The sequence below is a fragment of the Heteronotia binoei genome, chromosome 21 (genome assembly GCF_032191835.1).
Source record: "Heteronotia binoei isolate CCM8104 ecotype False Entrance Well chromosome 21, APGP_CSIRO_Hbin_v1, whole genome shotgun sequence".
Taxonomy (NCBI): Eukaryota; Metazoa; Chordata; class Lepidosauria; order Squamata; family Gekkonidae; genus Heteronotia; species Heteronotia binoei.
In genome coordinates this window covers 90,809,942-90,828,861 of record NC_083243.1, presented here as the reverse complement: position 1 = coordinate 90,828,861, position 18,920 = coordinate 90,809,942, and the positions used below count along the sequence as shown (strand labels likewise).

The 18,920-nt window shown below is 41.7% G+C and overlaps 2 protein-coding genes across 2 annotated transcripts in view; one reads left to right on the top strand and one right to left on the bottom strand.

Moving 5' to 3' along the window:
• Nucleotides 1–4,473, top strand: part of LOC132588761 (vesicle transport through interaction with t-SNAREs homolog 1B-like) — a 29,610-nt gene extending 25,137 nt beyond the window's left edge. The window contains exons 5-6 of the mRNA XM_060261175.1: nucleotides 147–208; nucleotides 4,105–4,473. Coding sequence (XP_060117158.1) covers nucleotides 147–208; nucleotides 4,105–4,195 — 153 coding nt within the window. The 3' untranslated portion in view covers nucleotides 4,196–4,473. The remainder of the gene's footprint in view (nucleotides 1–146; nucleotides 209–4,104) is intronic.
• LOC132588760 (arginase-2, mitochondrial-like) lies at nucleotides 4,065–18,838 on the bottom strand. The gene is made up of 8 exons (XM_060261174.1): nucleotides 18,719–18,838; nucleotides 18,351–18,423; nucleotides 11,172–11,349; nucleotides 8,732–8,891; nucleotides 7,375–7,469; nucleotides 7,112–7,216; nucleotides 6,805–6,941; nucleotides 4,065–4,847 (listed from the first exon to the last, which is right to left on the bottom strand). Exons 1-8 carry the CDS (start codon nucleotides 18,836–18,838, stop codon nucleotides 4,642–4,644), a joined length of 1,074 nt encoding a protein of 357 aa, XP_060117157.1. The 3' UTR covers nucleotides 4,065–4,641.
• Nucleotides 18,839–18,920: the final 82 nt, after the last annotated feature.

Sequence of the window (18,920 nt, the reverse complement as noted above, 5' to 3'; positions counted from 1 at the left end):
TAATGTAAAGTGCAGCTTTGTTTGTAGTTGCATGTGCTTCAGCCTATTGTCCTATTTGCTAGAGTGCTAACATGCATCTTAAAACCCAGAGAAGTTCTATTCCCTTGACAAGCATTTTGATCTAACATGCAGGTCTTTCTTTTTAGCTAGTAAATACAAATGAGAACTTAAGCAAAAGCCGGAAGATACTACGTTCCATGTCCAGAAGGTTAGTAAGATTAGTTATTTTAGTCTTTGATTGGAATCTTTATATAACAAAGCATCTAGGAAATTACTTAGTTATTGTGGTATGAGATGCAATATTGAAGGAATATAGAATAAATTGTTTTACTGGACAAGGAAACATTATACCTTTGTTCATATTACAATCCTATTAATATGTATATATTCAAATAACCAATATTTCAGATAAATCTTTATTTTCAGTTTATATGCCAATTCTAGCATTTTTATTTATTTGTATCCTGCCTTTCCTGCTGCTTTTATCTAATGTGGACTAAATAATATTATGGAATATCTCAAATTTAATTAAGTGATTGCCAAATTTAAAAACTTTTTTGGTGGTGGCGTATGCATGGTTATATACTAGAGTTATAACAAATGTGTAGATTGCTCAAGGAAGTTGGGTTTGCCTGTGTTACTTTGTCATTTTATTCTTACAATAAATCTGAGGTGATTAGGTTGAGACAGAGAACTGGACTCAGACTTCCACAAAGAAGTTTGCTGGAAGGGCTCTTCCCTTTCTGCAGCAGCTCCCTCTGCTCCCGAGAAAATCATTGCTGAGGCTTGAGACACCTTCCTGAACAACATGCCTCATAGCATGAATATCTAGAATAAGAAAAGGGGGTACTGAGTAAAATCGCCAGTTCCCCCACCCATGCATGCACATTCTTGCAATGTGGCATGCTCTGTAAATGGAGGAAAAAATCTTGTGCATAGTTGGTACAATCTCTCACCATGCTGTAGCCCCCTTGCCATGTGGCATATTACTCAAGAAAATCTCCTAAACCTCAACAGGGGAGATGTCCATGACTTCTGCAAACTCCTTCCTTTCATGGTAGTTTCAATCCAGGCCCCAAAGCTCTTTACTGAGCTTCATTTTGCTTGCTAAAACTAGGGTTGCCAAATCCAAATAAAGAAAAATCTGGGGACTTTGGGGGCGGAGCCAGGAGACTTTGGCGGTGGAGCCAGGAACAAGGATGTGACAAGCATAATTGAACTTCAAGGGAGTTCTGGCCATCACATTTAAAGGGACAGCACACCTTTTAAAATGCCTTTCTTCCATAGGAAATAATTAAGGATAGGGGCACCATCTTTTGGGGCTCATAGAATTGGACCCTCTGGTCCAATCATTTTGAAACTTGGGGGGTATTTTGGGGAGAGGCACTAGATGCTATACTAAAAGTTTGGGGCCTCTACCTCAAAAAATAGCCCCCCCAGAGCCCCCAATACCCACGGATCAATTCCCTATTACTCCCTATGGGAATCGTTCTCCATAGGGAATAATAGAGTGCCCAGTAGACATTTCCCTCCCCCCACTTTCTAAAGGGGGGGGCTCCAAACCAGGGAATCCCCTGCCCCCTCCCTCTCTCACACACACAAATACTTACTAGATCTTCTTCCTGCAGAACTCTACTTGCTGTGAAAACAAAAGCAAAAGAAAGGGAGGGGCCGTTCTCCATGAAAACTATTACTGACTCTTTCCAATGAAGCCCTTCCTGTTTCCTGCGCAGCCTTAAAGGCACACATTTTACAAACGGATCAGGAGCTCTACAACTACATGCCTACATGCATGTTCTCCCCCCCCCCCCGCTTCCGGATTTTTGGAGAGTGGGGGAGGAGGCTGCAAATTCAAGGGTCCCCCACCAGGGCAGGGGGGGGGGTTGGGAAGCCTAGCTAAAACACATGGAAACGTCAAAGGTATCCACCAGTCATGCTGATTTCATCTGTGAGCATTTTTCTTGTAGCACATTTGTCCAATTTTTCCTCTTTTCTTTAATTTAACCAAAACACTTTCAAATTGGTTTCTTGTTTTCTCACACCAATTAAAAATGGGCATTACTAAGGAAGGTATACATTTTCAGATATATTAATATTAAAAGCTTGTGATGTTGCAGTAGGGTTCTGTTAAAGTTCCAAATGCCCCCTGAAATGTTGTTTCATGGGTTGCAGGGGACCCTGCCAAGAACAGCATGAAAACTGGCCCCCACCAGCAGCAATCCACTGCTGGATCCAACTTATAATAATATGAAATAATAAAGTGTGTCTTTAAGCATGCAGCATAACCAATTTAAAGTTGGCACTCACTGATTCATAAGTAACATTTTAGTGTATTAATTTACCAATGAAATGTTACAGCTGTTATTGAAACTTTTATAAAACCTGGGAAGGATGCAGTATTGAGAGAATGCATTGATTTTTATGGTGGGATGCCCACAAAAGGAGTTGGAGAGCAAAGATTACAAATTAAGGTGTTAACATGAATGGGTGAAATTTCTTTGTAATGAAAGTACATGCTAAGCAAACAAAAGCCAGTTTTCTGAAGGAACAGCTTCTATTTTATATATGGAAATACCAAAGGGATGGGTTACCCCAGTGGGGGAAAAAATCATATAAGTAAAATAAATTTTGTTTCTTTCAGAACCAGAGATTAGTAATAATTACATTAGATACTAAATTCCAAAGAGGTAGTAGTAGTTTGTCTGTAGCTAAATAAATAGGTAATCAGAGTCTAGTGGCACATTAGACTAACATGCTTTCATGGACTTGATCAACTTTATGAATTTGAGTTAATACACATTGACTCAGTTCAGACATGATGTGAAACCCTTTATTTAATAAAAATAATCTAACTATAAAACTGAATCACAAAAACAGTCTAAAACTAGTGTAAAGAAGAAAAACAACTCAAGAGCAGCAAACATAAAGTGAAACAATCTGCATAAAATCCACAACATAGATAGTTAATAAAAAACAGCTACAGGTAAAAGAAACAGGTTTGTTTGTCTGCAAGCCAAATTCTGGTTTCACAATCATTCAAATCATGCCTGTTGCATCTGTAAGGGAGACTGCCAATGCAGTGGTTCACAAGTGGGGTGGGGTGCAGAGATAATGCAAGTGAATATTTGTGGTTTTGTAGCCTGGAGACTGCGGGGTCATCACTGGTGAACAAACCAGGATGCCTTTGTTGGCATGCCATACAAAACCAGAGTTTAGGGCTAGCTGTCATTAGTAAACCAAGTTTTAAACCATCATTTCAGACCTTAGTTCAAACAACCATAGTTAGTGGTCCAAATCATACTAACCATAGTTTAACATAACACCTAAACTGAGCCTCTATATTTATATTGTTATTGAAGCAAACACTTCCTTTATCAGGTTTTGAGGGGTTTTTTTTGTAAAAATCTTAACTTGCAAATGCTAGTGCTGGCAATTTTGCTACAGACTATAAGATTTTGAAAATTTGACATTAGCCTTTTTTATTTTACTCTTTCTTTGAGTTATTTGCAGATTACTTTCTCACACTGTTGCTAGTTCCTAGTATTTTGCAAAGAGTCCTGTGACAGCTTTTGTAAAATTCAGTATCTTCTTCCCTTTGTTTCTTTGTTCTCCTTGGTTGACTTTTCATTTCTATTGTGCAGATTCTTTAGCAGCTATTTTGTAGAAATTAAAGTTAACATATAGATATGTTATTTGAAGCACATGGTATTTAATTCTGTCATCTCAGCTTAGTGAAACTGCCTCCATTCCAGTAAGATCCAAGTGAGCAACTGTGTTGGCCTGAAGCAACAACAAAGTTAGAATTCAGTGGCACCTGTAAGACCAACGAAGTTTTATTCACGGTATAAGCTTTCATGCGCGTGCACACTTTTTCAACATAATGAAGTGGAAATAGAAATAACTGCCATACTGCCCACCCCATATGTATGCTGTTATTTCTATTTCATTGTGTTTGAAAATGTGTGTACACACAAGAGCTCATACCTTGAATTAAAAAACTTTGTTGGTCTTAAAGGTGCCACTAGACTCTAATTTTGTTCCATCCTAATAAAATGTTGAATGGATTTAAAGATATACACATTAATGTCTTATTTCTCCGTTTAGACTTATGACAAACAAGCTGCTGCTCTCCATCATTATCATTCTGGAACTAGCCATTCTGGCAGGCATTGTCTACTACAAGTTCTTCAGCTGAAATTTCAAGACACCTTTCTGCCAGCATGTCTTCCATCACCTCAAGGACTATATACAGACACTGCCAAGCAGGAGCTCTTTAGCACAGGCTGAAAAGGGTGGATTATGCATTGCAGCTGAAAGACTATATAGATGTGCTGTCGGTCAAGGCAACATGTTCATCAGACAACAGTGCATTACTACTGGAAGGAAGCATGGCTAGGAAAAAAGACAGGGTGCAGTGAAGTGTTGATAAGACTGTATAATTGCAACATAAAGTAATAAATATTTCTAAGCTGACAGTGTGGTTGTCTAACTCTTAATACAGCAGTTTAGTTATGCAACAAAAAATTAACTAATCTGTACAAAACCAGAATGCAGTACAGTCAGTGGGAGGCCTGTCCATTTGAGGAGTTCAGCAGAGCTGTATAATGCCCATTATGAAGATTATGTCTACCCATCCATGTCCTAAATCCGTACTTGCTCTTCACTGTCAGATTCATCTGGAGAACTGGGTGATGGGAGTTCCTCAAAAACTATGTGTGCGCCTTCTCGTGTCTGACCGAAGCATGTAGCAACCACATCTACTGCAAGATTAACTGTTGCACTCACTTCATCCTGTGAAACTCCAAGCAATGGATTTACTTCTACGATGTCCACAACAGAAAGTAGGCCTGAGGAATTGTCAAGAGGAAGGAACAAAGAAATTTAAAATCACCCATCAAAATGCATGAAATCCAACTTTCTAGTCCTCTAATGACTGACAAACACAGACAGCTTTTCCAAATTATATTCTCTTACCAGGGACCCCCCTTTCTGGATGTGTGCTGTCTGCTCTGACTCTGTCTTAACTAAATTTGTTTTGACAGCCATTTTAGGAGCCAGCAATGCCATGCTTCAGAGAAGGTGAAGTCAAGGCTCTCCTCAAGCAATGGTAACAAGTGGTTAAAACTCTGTGCAGGAAACTGATTCACTGATGCTACATTTGTATGCCTACCTATTGCTATGGGAGCTTGCAAACCCAGGCAGCCACCTAGATCTATCAGTGTAATTTCATCAATAAGGGAAAGTCTTCCTTTGTACAAAAAAGCTGGGTGGGCTTGATTGCTTTTTGACCTTGCACAAATGCCTTATACCAACCTGCCACATGCATACGTGAAACATTCATCCTGTCAGCCCTTATGTTCACTCTGCCTAGATGCAATCACTTTTTGTTACCTCTCTGGGAAACCCTCCCTTCCTAACTCAAAGTCAGGAAACCCACAGATTCTCATAGTGGTCTCACCCTGAATTTCTGGACTGTACAATTATTTTTTTGATATTCTTTTGTCCCCTATAACTATAGCTGTACTTCTAGCCAAAATCATGCAGTGTCACACTCTGCTAGCTCAGAGGCTGCCCACTCAGCTCTTCTGGAACCAGCAAAGATGCTTATATCCCTGGAACTGTTGGATCCTCTAAACAGACAATGTACTGCATACAGTTCAGACTGAGGATAGGTAAACTTTTCTCTTAAAAACCCTTTTTGCCACATCTTTAAATTCCCTACTTACTTCTCCTTGTGGCCATTCCCTAGTGTAGAATTCCCATTCAGCTGGAGGCTTGGCTCTCTTATTTTCTCCCATGCAACTCTTCATATGCACAACATGTGCATGACAGTTGCACTGTTCCAACACTTTAGTACCTTTTGAATTCCTGCACCCCAGTATTTCCCTCAATAAATTCTAAACCTTGCTTTGGGAAAAAAAATCTGGTGGTTTCATGGTTACTGGTAGCCTATTAGAAGCACTTTGAACTTGCTTGCCCATTATTTAAGTAAAGATCCCTAAGTCACATGTTCTGTTTCCCCTTAATTGGTTAGTATGTCAGTTTCTCAAGCTAGGCAGGCTGTGGAAGTGGGAAGAGTTCTCCCTGTTCCTCACACTGAGCTTAATTCCTCCAAACTAATTCTGGTTCTGGGCATGTGTCCCATACCCAAGTTAGAGAGTCTACATGTGTCAATACATGTGAAAGGGAGCACACATGATAACAATTAAACCTAGTCTTGCATTGTATCACAAACAACTAGCAGTCTTCCCTCAAAGCTTTTGCAACTGGTATACAATGCTAGGTAGAAGCAAATAGACAAAGGAAGGTAGTTGCTATGGATCTTATGTATTCTACTAGCCCCAATAACTGTATTTATACCAAACAGTCAAGAAGGAGGAAGGTGATAGTCTTTAGCTGTTATTTATCTTGCTTCCATAAATTACCAATTGCAAAAACTTATTTGCGAAAGTGTGAAAGCTGAACACTTGCTATGATTGATTAGTGTACAGCTGTAGTTCCATTTTAAAAAGCTTATGATAGAACTTTAGTTGTAAGAATTTGGGCAACTTTTAGGAACCATAGTTCTTGTCTTGCCTAAGAACTTAACCTTCCAGAACCTGAGAACTTAAAGCCTTTAAAACAAAACCTCTGTCACTGTGTCTAGTCCCACTTATTTCTTTTGAATTCCCTTGTTTGGGGAAAGAGAAAAAAACAAGAGTTTCTCTGAATAGCTTTTGCAAGGTAACTGCCATGCAAACATACTTTTAAATAAAATTCATGCCACTTGAAACTAAAAGAAAAATATGCTTGGCTTGTTCTTACCTGTATTATGTACTTCCTCTGAAATATACATGCCTTCACGGTATGTTAAGCCACCCTTGACAGGAGTCCCTGTTGCCGGAGCCAAGGCTGGGTCAAATGCATCAATGTCAACACTCAGATGGATTGGCTTTTGCTGTCTGCAGGAAGAGAATTAAACTTTATTCTGTAGGTCTGGCACATGGCAATAAATAGCCTATTCTTGGGAATGAAGGACTATGTAGGAGGATATGACAAGTAATTAATAGGACCAAGTGAAAACAAAATTCTTCTTAAAGTTTTGTTACCATTGATCTCTAAAATGTATTACCTGCCCAAAAGATGTTCAAACGTTCTTTCCATGACTTTCTGGATCCCAAAACGATCAATATCACGCATTGAAAAATACTGGATGTCATAGTTCTTCAAAATATAGCTGTTTTAAAGAAAACCATTTAATGCTATTAATGTATATACTTGTTTGCAGTATAGCTTTACAAAAGCCCATAGCCTGTAAATGCAGCCATAACCTAAGCCAAGCACTTTTGAAAGAAAGTATAATCAAGTTTTTCAAACCCAGCTATCTTCACTTACTGTTCAGCAGGATCCACGTCTCTCAGGCCAATATAGACAATATCAGATTGTGAGAGGCAGGGCTTCAGCCATGAAAATCCAGGAAGTAATGGCACCTGTGAACAAAAAGAACAGGGTCTTGAGCTGCAGAAAAATTCTTTTACAGCTTACGTGTAATATGAATAAAGAAAAATTAAATGTATGGTCATATAACTACCTTCCTGTTCCCCCAAGAGTAATATTTAGGCCCATAACAACGAGCCCTCAAAAATGCAAACTACTTGGTAGTTGCAGATAACTGTGTAAGCTGCTTACCTTGAGCACCTCGTCAATAGCTCCTTCAGAAAGTCCATTTTGTAAAGATAATCTCATATATGGACTTTCTGTAAAGGCTGTTGATCATGGAGTGTTCTGTACAAATGTTATCAGTCATTTTCTATGAAGCAGAAGTGAATCCAGTTCAGACAGAATTGTTAATCAGTTACAGTAGAACCTGGTCTTCAGTTAGTTTGAAAGCATGGTCGAAAATTTTCATATGGCATTATATGTGAAATGTGAAATAGCCAGGAGATCCCAGAGAGTCTGGCTGCCGAAGCGGTAGCTCTTTTTTGACACTAGTGGTGAGCTATGCTTATTTTTTAGGCTGAGAGTGGTACAACTTGCCTAAAGTTGCCCAGCTAGCTTCAAATGGGGAAGCAGGAAATCAAATCTGGAGTACAGTCCACAGGGATGGTTTCCCACATTAGGAAGCCATGATTGCGTGTGGCATTGTAGTAAGTGTGTGGTTTCTAACATTGTTTGCTTCACCTAAACCCTTAGCTTGAGTTTTCAAAAAGGTCTGATGTTGCAGTGATAAAGTATTACTGTACGTTAACATATGTTCACTGGGCCTTACTCCCATGTAGATGTTTACAGAACTGCTGCTTTAGTTGCTAAAGGTTAGCCACTATACTTTGCATGTCACTTAGAAAACATGTGCGCTAAAAAACTAATGCCATTCAAAGTGTCCATATACTGTCTAGCAGTTTTCGTGTTGCTTTGAGGGCAAGATAAGGGAGGGACTTTGAAAAAGTGAATGATGCTACCATTATATAAGCCACTTGGATGGGCAGAGCTAAGGATTTTTTATTAAACAGAAAACATGTTCATGCATAATCCTGCTTCTGGTAAGGAAAACTGCCTGCCAGAATAGACTCAGATTGTCAAGCCAAAACTTTCAAGCCTTCTAATAGGTAAATCTTGCAGGAAATGGCTGTTCTTCATATGTGATAAATTTGCTTTACCTGCTTATGCAACAATCAAAACCCACTGAACGGAATAAAGAACCTGGACTGACTTAGGTCATACTTCAAAGCAGGCAAGCAGAATCCTCATTTACCTTATCTTGAAGTTCTCTTAAGAGAAATGAGACTGGTTGTCCATGGAGGTTTCCAGACATGGTTGTGAGTGGAGTATTAATATCAGCATGTGCGTCAACCCAAATCACAGCCAGGTGCGGGTATTGCCTTGCATGGCCACTAATGGAACCCATCGCTAAACTGAAAAAAATACAAGTGCAGGTTTGTAAGTAGTGTGCTGGCAAGTAATTTAATAAGTAAATTTAGTTAGGACTTCTACAAACTTATTGAGCGGCCAATCAAAGGATAATTAAGTAGCCTGGCTCTTGATGTCATGCTAAAGCCACCACTGATTTTTACTGAGGAATTTAGGATGAATAAGGGGTATTCTTAGCATACTAAATTCTGAGTTTATATGTGAAGGAAGTTTTAATAGAAGAGAGAGCTGTATGGTAATGCAATCTCCTGAGCTCTGTTACTTCCTTGGGAATTCCTACAACCGTATTGTTTCATACCCAGCTCTTCTAAACCCAGTTCTGTTACAGATTTGTCATATAAATCTTTCTAGCTCTAAAAAGCAGCATCAGACTACTGACAAAATATCAGCTTTGTCTCAGTGACCAAGCAAACACTGTTACACTGGAACAATACAACACAACTAATGTCAGTTAAAATATGTACTGTTGGCTCTTGAGTAAACAGAAGGCAAAATTAATTCACTGGCCAGTCATAATTTTTTATTTTAGAACAGGGGTCCTCAAACTACGGCCCGCGGGCCAGATGCGGCCCGCTGAGGACGTTTATGCGGCCCGCCGGGTTATGGCAAAATCAGACTGGAAGTGACGTTCGACCTAAACTCGCGTTAGCAATGCACACTTCCGGCACTGGGCTGAGGTGGCGGAGACAGAGTGTGAGGTGAGTTCCCAGGCCGGGGTGTGTGGTGTGGGGAAGGGAGAGAGATGCAAAAGACGGAGAACTGACGGCCCGCGGCCTTGTACAGTAACGGCAGTCCGGCCCTCCAACAGTCTGAGGGACAGTGAACTGGCCCCCTATTTAAAAAGTTTGAGGACCCCTGTTTTAGAAGATACAGTGAAAGGTGCTGAAATGCCTTATATGCAAAAAGTGTTGCAACAGCCAAAATAAATGTACACACCTTAGAACATTCCCATAGAAATAATTTGAAACTTGTTAGGATAAAGGAAGGAATTTGGAAAAAATGTTTTACAGCAATTAATATACTTGTTGTCTCTGAACCTCCAAACTTAAAAACATTTGCCTTAAAACTAATTCCAATCTTACATATACCCATTTTAGGTGGCCTTAAACAGAGCATGTATGAAAGACTAATCAGGTTTAAGGTTCAACATAATTACTGTGGATGGCTGCCAATAAATTATTAACCTTGTTATTTTTTGGAGCCCAATAAAAAGTTTGTCTTTTGGTTCCTTTGCAGTGCAATTCTATGCAAATTTCAGTAGGCTTAGTCTGGAGTAACTGCACAGAGGCATCAGAGTAAATGAGATGTGATTGTTGAAATAGAATAGAAGTAAAAGTCTGGTGATTGGCATGGAGTTCTGTTTCTGTCATCAGCAAACTTTAAAACACCTTGGCCTCAACCCTGTGAATGTATTGTAAAGATTGGGTTCCAGTGCTAAATAAGCCTCCAAACTGAAGAAAGACGGATGAAACGTCTTGATATCTAGAACAGACGTCTTTGGAAGGGCTTCTTTTAGTTCCACAAACGAAATACTGGAATATTGTTACTCTTCTGTCTTCTGTGAATGTCTTTTTGCTACATGCTCTTGTCTATTTGAAGTTCGACGTGCAAGCTTTGTCAGAACACCACTGACCTCTACATTACACTGTTTTGTTGTTTAGAATTTATGGTGTCTCTTAGTGGTTTTTTTAGCAGAGCATGAAAAAAGGATGTGGCTTAAACATCCAACCTGGTATGCTAATTTTATATGAACAGGCAGTTTTGTTTCCCCTTGAGGACATGCTTTGAACCACAGGTCCTACCTTCAGACTGAAATGGTATTGTCAAGGAAGAACTATGTTTTGCTCTGTATGGGTGTATGTGTATCAACCTTTATTCTCCAAAGTGCTTCTTATAAGTAGTCCATACTATACATTGTGGAAATTATCAGTTTTATTAGCAAAACATTTGATTACATGTATGACACTGACATATATCTGTACTAGAAAAAAACAATCACTTTTTGTTTTACACTGGTATCTATTTTTACTAGAAAAATATTATTTTTAGCATAAGACACAATAATTAACTCAATTTTTCACATTAGTCATTTCTGGACAGACAACATGAATGATGAGTCCTGTCAATATGGAGAGGGCTTAGTTGAAGTGCTCTGTACACAAGAGATTTGTTTAAGCCTATTTTAATCTAGTGGCCTTCTCCCATACTGATTCCCACACTGATTTTAATCCAGTGACCTACTCCCACACTGATTCCCAGCTCACCTGTGATCGCCTCCAAGGGTTACACAGCTATGCCCAGCAGCCAAAGCCCCATGCACAGTGTCAGCCAGAACTTGGTTAGCTGACCCTACAGAACGTGGGTATCTAATTATGTTGTTGTAGACTTCATCATTGGGCACTTGAGTGAAACTGAGGTCTCCAAAATCGTATACTTGGCAACCTAAGAACAGAAAAACAAAGTTGACTTACATATCAAGACAAAGTCTAGTCTAGTAATTGGAGACACTAGTACTTAGTGTTCCATTCAGTTAATGTGGTTATTCACAGTTACACCTTTATATCCCATTTACACATCCCAATGAACCACTTCAACCTACCCTGTGCTTATGCCATTACATTTCCAGGCAGAGAACTACATCCCACCAGCTCCAGCAATCAGATTTGCAACTTCATTTTCAATGGTTCATCAGAGAGTCATGAGCCACACTTTGGAAACCCCAAGCCTTTGTTGACTATTATTATCCAAAAAGTTTTGCAATTCCATGGCTGTTGTCTTATGACTACCTACTCATTTTAAGAAATGACAGTTTCTGGGACAAACAGTGCATGTTCCTGGATCTCCCCCAAAGATAAAACAGAAGGATGGACAGAAATCAACTACTTTCCCCTGTCCTAAACATGTAAATTCCTTTCATGGTTGATTTCTCAATAAACAGAACCAATTTTTTCAATTAACTGTTTCAGTCTCGTATATGGGTAAGTGTGTGCATGGCTGTGATCATACACATGAAATAATGCACTTTCACACACTTTACACCTGGATTTTACTGTGTGAACTGCCAAAATCCAGTTGGAAAGTGCATTAAAAATTGATTGAAAGTGCATAATTTAGTGTGTGTGGTGGCAACCTGTTTGTGTCAATATGTAGATATTTCTATCCTGCTTTCCAATAGGAGACCCAAAGCAGCTTACAACATTGCTCTTCCCTTCTGCATTTTATCATCACAACAGCCCTGTTAAGGGATTGATTAAGTTTAGAGAGAGTGACTGACATGAGGTCACTCAGTGAGTTTCCATGGCGGAGTAGGGATTCAAACCTGAGGCTTCTGACAGTCCAACCACTACAGTTTCTCTGTATATTGCAGTCAACAGTGCATCTAGCGTAATCTTAATGTAAGTGCAAGAAGAAAAAGAACACAGATTCACCAGAGTTAAAGATTAAACTTGATGGAAGCTTGCTCCTTAAATCCAATACATTCTCTGGCTCTGCTGTTTTGTATTTGCTCCAAAAGAATGTTGCAATAAGAGCCAGTTCATCAGAAATGGCTAGGTCTCTAAAATCAATCACCAGACTTTTAAGCAGTAATGTTGCATCATGGCCTGGTGCAACAGCAGGATGTTCTTTCAGAACATTACATCACAGCGTTTCTGTTTAAGAACACTCTGACATCAGGACTCCCCTTCTGATATTGTGGCTGGACCAGACTTTCTGGTAAAACAGAAGGTACGGTATATTTATAAAGCCAGATCTTGTTATCCCATTTATAGCCAACCTAGAATTCCTTTCCAGTTTCCTTTGTCTCTTCTCCCACTTTCCTCTGTGCAGTTCTCAAGAAGCAGAAAACCAGCAAAACACTTTGTTCCTAGCAGAATTTATATGCCACTACTGTCAGAAATCAGAGCTTGCTGCTCATTAGCCACCTTATCATTCTTTAAATGAATCAACTTATTGATTGCACCGTGAGGAAAAACCTGGCACTTGCTTTATTTGATTTTCAGTGACTCTCTCAAAGTTCAGTAGAATGATTCTTAAATTGTCATAAACAATTATTAATTTAACTTAAGTAACTTCATTTATTTGGTAAGTCTGATTTAAGTGAAAATTGGTTGTCTGGACATTGTGTGTGGGTAACTAAGTATTAAAGCTGACTTGTAATGACAAAAATTCCTGACCACATTACAAGTATTAATAGAAGTAGTTTGCTGCAATACACCTCTAGCACAATTATCACTCTGGGACTTGTAGCCACACATTGTTTGTACCATCTTAACAAAGCTCCAAAGAGGTCAGTGATTCATAGGACAGAATTCATCAGTAATAGTTGAGGCTGACTCATCTGCTTTGCAAAAAAAAATAAAAATCCAAAATTGCAGCAGAAGAATGCTTTTCCTCATTAATAAGGCAATGTTTAATGTATTTCATAGATGGATAACACTTTTTAAAAAGTTCTCCACTTTTGTGTCAGCACTATAAACTGATACTCCAGTCCAAGATGCTGCTACTGTCTAGTCTAGCCACTCTATTCCAAAACAGACCCTGAATCCAGGGGAGGATTCTGCTCTAATCAGAATAAAAATCATGTGCCAAAATAAGCCGCATTCTGTGCAACTTTGCAACCTACATACATGTGATATACCTGAAGCTATCTATTTCTTTCAGTACCAGCTAGAGAATATTAAATTTACATTTCTTATGTTTAGAGTCATCACACCGTACAATGTCTAGGAAAATATGCTAATTTTTAAAACACTAGAGAATTCTTGCAGTGCTTAGGCTGATGTAACTCTGCACAGGTTTGCAATGTAAAACTTGTTTTTATTTGTATTTATTTAGTCTCTCCCTTTTACAGGAGGCTTCCAATGGTCTCCCATCCAGGTTACTGTTTGGGGTTCACCCTTGCTTAGCTTCAGCAAAGCTGCAACAGGAGATACCCCCCCATCTGTCGGTGGGTTCTCGATTTAGATACATTCAAGCCATTTATGGAACACTGATGCAATAAGATAGAGACTATCTTGCTATTAACAGTGTTTACTTACAAACACTTGTAATATTACCTTATACATACCAACTGACCTCTACTGATAGGAAAGGGAGGATGATTTTGCCTTCCTTCACCTTCCCACTGCAACTTCCCAATCTGCATGGCTATTAATATATTTGGACCCTCACATCCTAAGAATAAATTTCCCCAAGTTGGAAAGGGCTGCTGATCCTCACATTCATAGATCATTGGATCCAGACCATTATAGTAATGTGGCTGGCACGTCAGCCTATATCAGAGATTTAAGCAGCAGCACAAGAATAGGGGCAATCATAAATAGTGTTACACCTATCTCAATCTATTGGAAGTTAACAAACTGGGGTGATGGGTTAGAACAGCACTGATCACAACAGATTTTTAGTAAAAGGTAAAAGATTTATGCAACGAGAGAAACGAGGGTATTGATTCCAACAGATATAAACTAGGCCACCATCAGCATAGCACCAAACAACACCCTGCTCTATCTGACCATAGATTTACTCAACTAAGTTCATGACATAACTATTTTCATTTAAATAATGGGAGTTTCCTTGTATAAAGGGTACATTAGTGACTTCAAAATGGTGGCTGGTGCTCCTCTCAAAAAACAAACAATCTAGTGCTCCAAATCTTTTGCATCTTACCTATTTTGTTAAGCCATACTTCTTCCTGGCTCAGAACAGATTTTTCAAGATCACTATAACGTTTCATTCTGAAACAAACCCACTTGAGTGTAGTAGATGCTTGGAGAAATTACTATTTAAGGAAACTGTTCCTTACAAGTAGGTAAATAGTTTCTCAGCTCTTCTGGTTCAGCTTGTATGATTCTGACACTAATACTTGCCTGTGCAGAGATTTGTACACATATTGGTTGGTTAAGAGGAAAACACTGATTCTGTGTTAATTTCATTTATGTCAATGGGCTTAGAAGGGTCTGCTTAGAATCACACTGCCACTGAGTTTTCTGTACAATGAAAAGTTTGGCTTGTACATGTTCCAGCAAGGTATGCCACAAATTTAACCTCTGCGTAACTAATGAGTAGAGCTGGGGTCCTCAAACTTTTTGAGCCTGTAGGCACTTTTAGAATTTTGACACAGTGTGGTAGGCACAGCCACAAAATGGCTGCCACAGCAGGCATAGTTTGCCATAAAATGGTTGTTGCAGTTTACTTTTAGTTATGCAGTGCAGATTCTTGCAGATTCTTGTGTTGTGGTGGCAGCTGCTACCAAGCCATATTTTAAAAACAGATCTGCATGTCCACTCAAATCTCTAATAGCCAATCAGAAATTTTTCAGGACAAAAGCCCCAACTGGCCCCACCCACTTTCTAAAAACAATTGGCAGGTACCAAGAATGGTGTTGGTGGTTGCCGTGGTGCCCATGGGCAACACATTGGGGACCCATGGGGTAGAGTCAAGGCCAAATGCTGAATTTTGTATACTTATGAATTATGTATAATGTGAAGTGATGGTATCGCTTTTCTCTGCTCTGGTAAGACCTCACCTGGAATACTGTGTTCAGTTTTGGGCATCACATTTTAAGGAGGATATAAACAAGCTGGAAAGGGTCCAGAGGAGGGCAACAAAGATGGTGAGGGGTCTGGAGACCAAGTCCTATGATGAAAGGTTGAAGGAGTTGTGCATGTTTAGCCTGGCTAGGAGGTGGCTGAGAGGTGATATGATCACCATCTTCAAATACTTAGAATCATAGAGTTGGAAGGGACCTCCAGGGTCATCTAGTCCAACTTGAAGGGCTGTCATATAGAGGATGGTGTGGAATTGTTTTCTGTGGCCCCAGAAGGTAGGACCAGAACCAACGGGTTGAAATTAAATCACAAGAGTTTCCGGCTCAACATTAGGAAGAACTTCCTGACAGAGCAGTTTCTCAGTGGAAAAGGCTTCCTCAGGAAGTGGTGGGCCTTCTTTGGAGATTTTTAAACAGAGGCTGAATGGCCATCTGACAGCAATGCGGATCCTGTGTTTTTTTTGGGGGGGGGCAGTATTTGTGACTTTCCTGCACTGTGCAAGGGGTTGGACTAGATTATCCTGTAGGTCCCTTCCAACTCTATGATTCTAGGCAGCGGCGTCACTAGGGCGGGGCCAAGGGGGCCATCGGCCCTCCCCCAGAGCATTCTCATTGGCCCCAGGCACTGACCCATGACCCCCCCCCAACAGGAAGGGGCTGGCCCTGGGACTAGAACGCTGCTGCTGTGTGTGGGCTGGCCGGGATTCTGAAACCGGGGCCGTGCTGCCGCCGGTTCAGCTAAAAGCGTGTGGGTGAGTGGGGGAAACTTAAATGCTGCAAAACTGGTATCTTGGATTACGGAGGGTGGATGAGGGAGGGGCCATGTGAAGTTGGCGAGGTTGTGTGCGGAGGGGGTGACGCAGCCCTCCAAAAGGGGTGATGCCCAATGGGGGGGGGGGGGTGTGACTTGAATCAGTTACACCCCAGGGTGCAACCCACCCTAGTGACGCCTCTGATTCTAGGTTAAAATTAGAACAACACTGCTGAAGTCATATATCTGTAATGTTCAATGGGGACACAAAGCATCTTACATAATTCTCCTTTCCTCCATTTTATCCCCACAATAATCCTGTGAAGTAGCTTAGGCTGCGAGTATGTGACTGGCCATGGCAGAGTGGGGATTCAAATATGGGCCTCCCATATCCTAGTCTGACACTTTAACCACCATACCAGGAGTGGCCAAATTTGCTTAATGTAAGAGCTACATAGAATAAACATCAGAGGGAGGGAGGGACTTTAAGTGCATTTTCCAAGCTGCTGGCTGGCTTGGAGAAGTGATTTAAAGAGACAAATGCCTTCTCCAAGCCAGCTGATGGGATGGTGGGGGCTTTTAGAATTGCAGAATGTGTGTGAAAAGCCATATGTGGCTCCTGAGCTACAGTTTGGCCACCCCTGTACTATACTAGACTAGCTCTCTATTAGGTCATCTACTAGGTAATCAAAATCAATGCACAGTTTACATTAGAGAAATTGTTGTTTAATTGACGAAGTATTGCAGTGAAAACACATCAGTCCCAGACATGCCTGTTGTGCAAAGCAGAAATCTCAGGGTTATATAAAGTCAAACAAAGGGTCAATACCCAACAGATTTTATCTGCCTCAATGTGGGAACTATTATCTGAATCAGGATTGTCGGGGGTGGGGAGCATAAAACATATGGATCATGTGGGGCTGCTACACATTTTACAGTATAATCCATCTTCCCCATGCAGATTGACTCTGGTTGTCCAATGCATGTTTGCATGAAGAAACTGAACTTCAGATGTCAGGCCTATGCACTATTACATGAGATTTATGCCCACTTAATGTAGAAAGACTGAGTTCCTGGACATAAGATTTAGGAAAATCTGAAGCCACATTTTAATGAACTCTAGCATGGACACTACTTGCAATAAGAGTAAATCCTGCACGGTCTAGTAGTTAGTGTCTGAGGAGGATCTGGGATACCTGTCTGTCCCATTCAGCCTTGAAGCCCATTAGCTAGCCATGGGCCAGTCAGTTATTCCCAGTCCAACCTACCTCATAGGGCTGTTGTGAGCTGCTAATTTGCATCTAGTAGCACTTTAAAGACCCACAAGATTTTCAAGGTATAATTTTTTGAGAGTCAAATGTCTCTTCATCACAGCTGTTGTGAGGGTAACACAAAGGAAGAATGATGCACTCTGCTTTGAGATCTAAAAAAACAATAACAAATATAGTTCCATAGCACTGGCGACAAAAAAAGCCAAAGACCACTTTCCCCATGAGAAGGACATAGTCTTATTTGCATAGCCGCTTGCATTCTCACTGTGAGCAGCGATTCAAATCACCCCGCAGGGCTGGCAGAAGCAGCCGCAGCCTCCTTGCCTAAAGAGCCCGCCCACCAGCTGGTCGGCGGCCTCTTTAAATGGAGGGAGGGGGAGGCGGGCGGGCGACTTCTGCCAGCGCTCCCGGCGCCAGAGAAAGGTCGCCGCTGATCGGCGGGGCCTTTTCGCTGGGCTGGGAGGGCAGCGGCTGCTCCTGGGGCCTTCCCGGGCGATTTCAATCTCCCCGGGAGGAAGGAGGCCGCCCCACCCCCCCCTAAGGCTCCAGGAAGCCTGGCAGGGCCCTGTTCTCACACGGCCCCCATCTTCGCCTACGGGGGAAATTCCAGAGAAGAAAAGGGAGGGGTGTGCCTCGGGACAGCTTCTCAGAGGGCACCAGAGGTCTTTCTTGCTCACATTTGCCTTAGAGGAGGTTGTGTTTCCCAGTGATCCAGATAAGCGACTCCCCGTCCCACACCTGGTCACGGCCCTGGGGAGAGGCCGTGATGAATCCAGGGGAGAGGAGATGTGCCCGGAAACGCCTCTGCGAAGAGGGGATGCGCTCCGATGACTTCCCCAAGTCGCGAAACTACTTCATGGGATCGTCCACTTACCCAAGCCCGAGAGTTTGTCCACCAGCCCCGCGTTCCTGATGGCGGCAGGACCACGATCGACTCCGCTTCTTTTCTGGCAGGCAAAAGAGCAGCGATTAGAGGAGGAAGGCGGCCACGTGCTCGCCGGCCGGGAAGCGCTCTGCTCTTCTCAGCCGGCGGGCGCGGCGAAACCGGGTCTGGAAATTTCCACTCTGGATCCGAACTTGCCGCGTCTCATCTGCCCCCCGCTCGGCCCGAGGCAGGCAGGCCCCGCAAGAGTCCCAAAGAGCGGCGGCGGGCGGAGGGGCCCCCTTCCCGCAGAAGGCTCTCCGACCCCCTCCCTCGCCTTGTGCCCCCCCGCCCGCCAGCCGCGAGGCCACTTTGCTCACCTGCCCCCTCGAGAAAGGCGCTCCGATGAGGGCCACCGAATGCGCCGGTCTCCGCGGGAGTTGCACGGAGGAGCCGGCTTGCTTCCTGAGGAGCCGGGCGACACTGGTGCGAAGGGACATGATGCCTGATCAAGCTCTGGGAGAGGGACTCACGATCTCGCTCATCCCGGCAACCGCCTCGGCGCGCTTTATAAGCCTTGAG